The 6,159-nt window shown below is 35.9% G+C and overlaps 1 protein-coding gene across 1 annotated transcript; it reads left to right on the top strand.

The window, feature by feature from the left end:
- The first annotated feature begins 1,739 nt into the window (after positions 1–1,739).
- On the top strand, positions 1,740–5,801 carry LOC141396287 (uncharacterized). The gene has a single exon (XM_073971668.1). It carries the CDS (start codon positions 1,740–1,742, stop codon positions 5,799–5,801), a length of 4,062 nt encoding a protein of 1,353 aa, XP_073827769.1.
- The last annotated feature ends 358 nt before the right edge of the window (positions 5,802–6,159 follow it).

Below are 6,159 nucleotides of genomic sequence, written 5' to 3'. Positions count from 1 at the left end.
AAAGTGTTAAGCAAGGGTCAGCTTTAATGTGCTATACAAGAAGTCCGACCTTAAATAACGGCATTAAATCCCCAAAAATTATTTTCTTTTCTCTAAAATATATCTCAGACACCCAGAGACATTCGCCAAAACTAAACAATGTATAAATTTTGCTAATAATTCCATAAATTTTACGATAATACTCGTATTTCCTTGGGGTGTATGTATACTTTTCTGTGTTGTGAAAATTGAACTTCTTTAATTGTATTAAATATACGTATTAGATTAAAATAAAATTGTGTAGTTATGGTTATTTTGTCACCAAGGAGCCACACAGTGCAGTTGTTGCTGTAAAAAACCCAACGATTTAGCCTAAACTGCATTTTTGTAGGGTGTATGTATACTTTTCTGTGTCACTGTATATATTATATATATTTATTCATTAATCTTGAGGAGATTATATTTTCTTTTCATCCCAAATCTGTGTAAAATAGAATAAGTATTAAATGTATTTATTATTACACATTTCTACAATTATACCATGTTGCTCAAAAACAATAACATATATATGTACATATATATATTTATCCCTTGTGGCAATATTTTCTTCATGAAAGATGGAGCCTGAATTATTGAATGTGGATGGAAGGATGATACCTCACTCAGTTGTTCCAATAGCGAAAGATGGATCATGTCTTTTTGGGTCCATATCTTACCTCGTGTATGGAACCCAATCTTTTGCTGCAGAAGTTCGAGCTGAAATAGTTGATTATATTGTACAAAACTGGAATGACTACTCAAACTTTACCCACGATGAAAATGGCGATATCTATCCAAATGCAGACGTGTATCTTCAGAAAATGAGTCTTAGTCATACATTCGGAAGCATTTGTGAATTACGTGCTGCATCTGAAATCTATCAATATTGTTTTGAAGTTTATTGTGGTGGTCAGCATTTCACAAGTCAAGGTAATCCAGAAAATAGAAGAAAAAAATTGCGGTTCACTGGTCATCTATCTTCAGGGCACTTCGATGTTTATTTATCTCAAGTCCCTATAGAAAACTCCAACAGTACAGTCGGTAAAAAAGTCAGTCGAAAACGACGGGCTAGAGTTTCTTACGACATTCGAAAAAAACAACTAAAAATAGCAAACGAGAAATACCGCCAAAATAAACCTGAATCTCAAAGAAAATCGAATGCAAGTTATCAGCGAAATAATCCACAAGCCCATAGAAATGCAAAAACTGTATATCAAAGGAAACATCCAGAAGAGCACAGAAAAGAAAAGGCTTTATATCAAAAGACACATCCTGAAGTGCACAGAAAGGAAAAGGCTTTATATCAAAAGACTCATCCGGAAGTGCACAGAAAGGAAAAGGCTTTATATCAAAGGACACATCCAGAAGTACACAGAAAAGAAAAGTCTGTATATCAAAGCAAACATCCAGAAGTGCACAGAAAAGAAAAGGCTTTATATCAAAAGACTCATCCGGAAGTGCACAGAAAGGAAAAGGCTTTATATCAAAGGATACATCCAGAAGTACACAGAAAAGAAATGGCTGTATATCAAAGGACACACCCTCAAGTGCACAGAATTAATGTAGCAAATTATTATAACAATAACCCAGAAAGTCACTCTTTGGCTCAGTCGCAGTACCGTCAAAAACAATTACAGGCATGGACCATAAAAGAAAAATCGGGATTCAAATACGGCCCAACTACAAATTATGAAGAAGACATATTTTTAAATATAGGCAATATGGATCACATATGTCGTTTTTGTAATGCTTTCAAATGGAAGCTTGAGTCGCCAGGAATGTGTTGTCTTTCTGGGAAAGTAAAACTACCAGCTTTTGGCCCCTTACCAGAATATATTATGTCACTTTTAACTGGAGGTCATCCTGATCACAAAGATTTCTGGAAATATATACGGCAATACAATGGATGTTTTCAGATGACATCCTTTGCAGCAAAGCAAATTAAAGAAACCGGATTTATGCCAACATTTAAGGTTCAAGGTCAAGTTTATCACTTGGTTGGTGGTTTGATTCCACCATCCAAAGAAAAAGCACAATTTCTACAAATATATTTTGTTGGAGAAGAGGATTTGGAAACTGATCTTCGTTGTAAAAATTTTCCCCATACAAAACCAAGTACAGTTAAGAACTTGCAAACAATTCTTCATGCAGAAAATGCTTACATCAAGGAATTCAAGACTGCTATTGAAAGTGTCCCAGAAAACTGCCACAATTTTAACGTTGTAATTCACGCAGAAAAAACCCCTCAAAATGCTCATCGTAGACGTTATAATGCCCCAACTTGTAAAGAAATTGCCATTGTCATAGAGGGGCAGCAATTCCAAAAACGTGACATAGTCATACGAAGCCGTGATAATGAATGTCACCACATTAACGAGCTCCACAGATCATATGATCCATTGCAGTATCCTCTGATGTTTTGTCGAGGTGAAGATGGGTACAGCATCAATATTCCGCTAATTGATCCAGTATCCAAACAACCGTCTTCAAAATATATATCAGCGGCAGCGTTTTATGCATATCGTTTAATGCTTCGAAACGATCAACAAAATCACATACTGTACTACAGATCTCTTCTAAATCAGTATTTGGTAGATATGTACGCAAAAATAGAGACCGAGAGACTTAACTATATAAGAAATCATCAAAAAGAATTACGCGCTGAGAGTTACGTTAATTTGAGAGACGCTTTAAGAAGAGAAGATACGGATTTATCAGATTTGGGGCAGTTAATAATTTTGCCTTCAACATTTACTGGCGGACCAAGGTATATGCATGAACGCACACAAGATGCGATGACATATGTTCGCAAACGTGGTAGACCTGATCTATTTATAACGTTTACATGCAACCCTAAATGGAATGAAATAACAGATGCACTTTTGGAATACCAACAACCTCGCGACCGTCATGATATCATTGCAAGAGTTTTTCATTTAAAAGTTAAAACACTCATGGCACTTTTAACTAAGGGTAAAATATTTGGTGGAGTTGCATGTTTCATATATACCGTTGAATGGCAAAAGAGGGGCTTACCACACATCCATATATTACTTTGGTTGGAAGAACGCATTCAATCTAACATGATTGATAATGTTGTATGTGCAGAACTTCCAGATCCTGAAAAAGATTCAGCATTACATAATATCGTTAAAAATAATATGATACATGGTCCATGTGGAAAAGCTAATATGAATTCCCCATGTATGAAGAACGATAAATGCACCCAAAAGTATCCAAGAAAATTTGTTAATGAAACACAATCTGGTGACGACGGTTATCCCATATATCGCAGAAGATCTCCCGATAATGGAGGTGTTAAAACCAAAATAAAAGACATGACTGTTGATAACCGATGGGTAGTACCCTATAATGCAGTGCTCCTTAGGACCTTTAATGCTCATATAAATGTTGAAATATGCAACTCTGTGAAATCAATTAAGTATATTTGCAAATATATAAATAAAGGCAGTGATCAAGCCGTATTTTCCCTGGAGAATGAAAAGGACGAGATAAAGTTGTACCAAACTGGGCGTTACATAAGTAGTTCGGAAGCTGTTTGGAGAATTCTAGCTTTTCCAATACACGAACGTTATCCGTCCATTTTCCACTTAGCAGTACATTTAGAAAACGGCCAACGAGTATATTTCACCCGAAACAACATTGAGGAGCGGATAAATAATCCTACGAAAACTACTCTATTAGCATTTTTTGAATTATGCAATGTGGATGACTTTGCAAAGACGTTGTTATATCCAGAAGTTCCCTCATATTATGTGTGGAAAGCAAATAAATTTGAAAGAAGGAAGAGAGGAAACTTTGTTGAGGGTTGGGAAAATGTGCGAAAGGACAGTACCATGGGCAGAGTTTATACCATTCACCCAAATAATTCTGAATGTTTCCACTTAAGAATGTTACTGCACTTCATTAGAGGACCATCATCGTTTTCGGATCTGAAAAATATCAATGGTGTACTACATCCAACATTTCAATCAGCATGTCTGGCCTTAGGGTTGTTAGAAGATGACAACCAATGGAATAAAACACTAGAAGAAGCAGCAATTAGTCACCATCCACACAAATTAAGAGAATTATTTTCCATCATCTTAGTATTCTGCCATGTATCAAATGCTAAAAGTCTATGGGAAGCTCACAAAGATAATCTATCCGAAGATATTCTGCACAATTTTGGCAGTGGACATTCTGGAAACACACTAACGTTAAGAGACAATTCTTATAATAAATGCCTTCAACTAATTGAAGAAATTGTTCTTTCTATGGGAGGCCAAAAATTGTGTCAGTACGGGATGCCTGCTCCAGCAACTTCAAATAATTTCGAAGAAAATTTCGAGTTTTTAAATGAAGGAACTTACGAAAATAATATTCCAAGCAGAAATATATATTTGGATGAAGACAGTCTTTCAACAGAGCAAAAACATGTTTATTCTAAGATAATAGAAAGTATATCAAGTCAAAAAGGAAATATATTTTTCCTCGACGCCCCAGGAGGTACTGGAAAAACATATCTGCTTAATTTGTTATTACGGAAAATTCGAAGCAGTGGTTCTGTAGCGATAGCTGTTGCGTCATCTGGAATAGCTGCAACTCTTTTGGAAGGAGGGAAGACTGCCCACACTACCTTTAAGCTGCCTCTTAATTTGACCCATGTCGAGACACCAGTGTGCAATATTTCCAAACAAAGCAACATGGCGCAAATTTTAAAAGACTGCAAACTCATTGTTTGGGATGAGAGCACAATGTCCCACAAAAATGCTTTCGAGGCTGTAGATAGAACTCTAAAGGATATTAGAAACAGCACAGAATACATGGGAGGAATAACAACCTTACTGGCAGGCGATTTCAGGCAAACTTTGCCCGTTATTCCAAGAGGTACAAAAGCTGATGAAATATCTGCGTGTATAAAAGCATCCTACTTATGGGCCAATCTAAAACAACTCTCTTTAAAGACAAATATGAGAGCCCAAATACATGGAGACAGTTCAGCCAAAAAATTCTCTGCAACCTTAATAAGAATTGGAAATGGGAATATCCAAAGCATATGTGATATTATAAAAATACCGAAAGACCTCTGCAACATTGTTCAATCTCTCAAAGAATTAAATGAAAAGGTTTATCCTGACATTAAAAAACTGATGGAGAAAACAAATGAGTGGTTGTGCGAGAGATCAATTTTAACGCCCAAAAATGATAGGGCCGCTATCATAAATGAATTGTTGATGTCAGCGTATCAAGGGGATCAAAAAGAATACTTATCAATTGATAAAGTCATTCAAACAGATGACGCAGTCCAATACCCTGTGGAATTCCTAAACTCGCTAAATCCACCTGGCTTCCCTCCCCACAAACTTGTTCTCAAAGTTGGATCACCCGTGATGCTATTACGTAATTTAAAGCCACCAAAACTTTGTAACGGAACGCGGCTACGAGTCAAGGCATTGAACAAGTACACAATAGAAGCCGTGATATTAACTGGATGTGCAAAAAATGAAACGGTTTTCATACCCCGAATCCCATTAATACCATCTGAATATCCATTTGAATTCAAACGACTGCAGTTTCCTGTTAAGTTATCCTTCGCTATGACAATAAACAAGTCTCAGGGCCAATCCTTAAAAGTAGCTGGAGTTGATCTAACAGATGCGTGTTTTTCCCATGGGCAATTTTATGTTGCCTGCTCACGAGTTAGTAGTCCAAAGAATTTATATATCTTAGCTCAAGGAGGAAAAACAACAAATGTGGTCTATAAACAAGTTCTTCGTTGAAATGGTAAGCAAATATTATATACGCCACTTTTAACACAAAATATAAAATTACATTTTTCAGGTTTTCACAATAGAGACCAAATTTGATATTTTAATTACATTAGAACATCGTAATACATAAAAGAAAATTATAGTTCTTCAGAACTAAAAGATGCTGCAAGGGTATTAACGACCCCGAATAATTGGTTCAGATACTCCTAGAGGCACTATGTTTCTCAAGAAGTTTAGCGGAAAAGAAGTAGAAACATGTCAACTGTTGCAACACTTAAATTTCCAAATCTCATGCCAATTCCAAACACGAACGTTTAAACCGAAATCAAGCATCGTGAAAATAGTCAACTATTTTGACATCAATAAA

The sequence above is a fragment of the Musca autumnalis genome, unplaced genomic scaffold (assembly GCF_047663935.1).
Source record: "Musca autumnalis isolate F117 unplaced genomic scaffold, ASM4766393v1 scaffold_207, whole genome shotgun sequence".
In the NCBI taxonomy this organism is placed as follows: Eukaryota; Metazoa; Arthropoda; class Insecta; order Diptera; family Muscidae; genus Musca; species Musca autumnalis.
The sequence above is the reverse complement of the archived record's forward strand: the minus strand, read 5'-3'. Positions and strand labels throughout refer to the sequence as shown.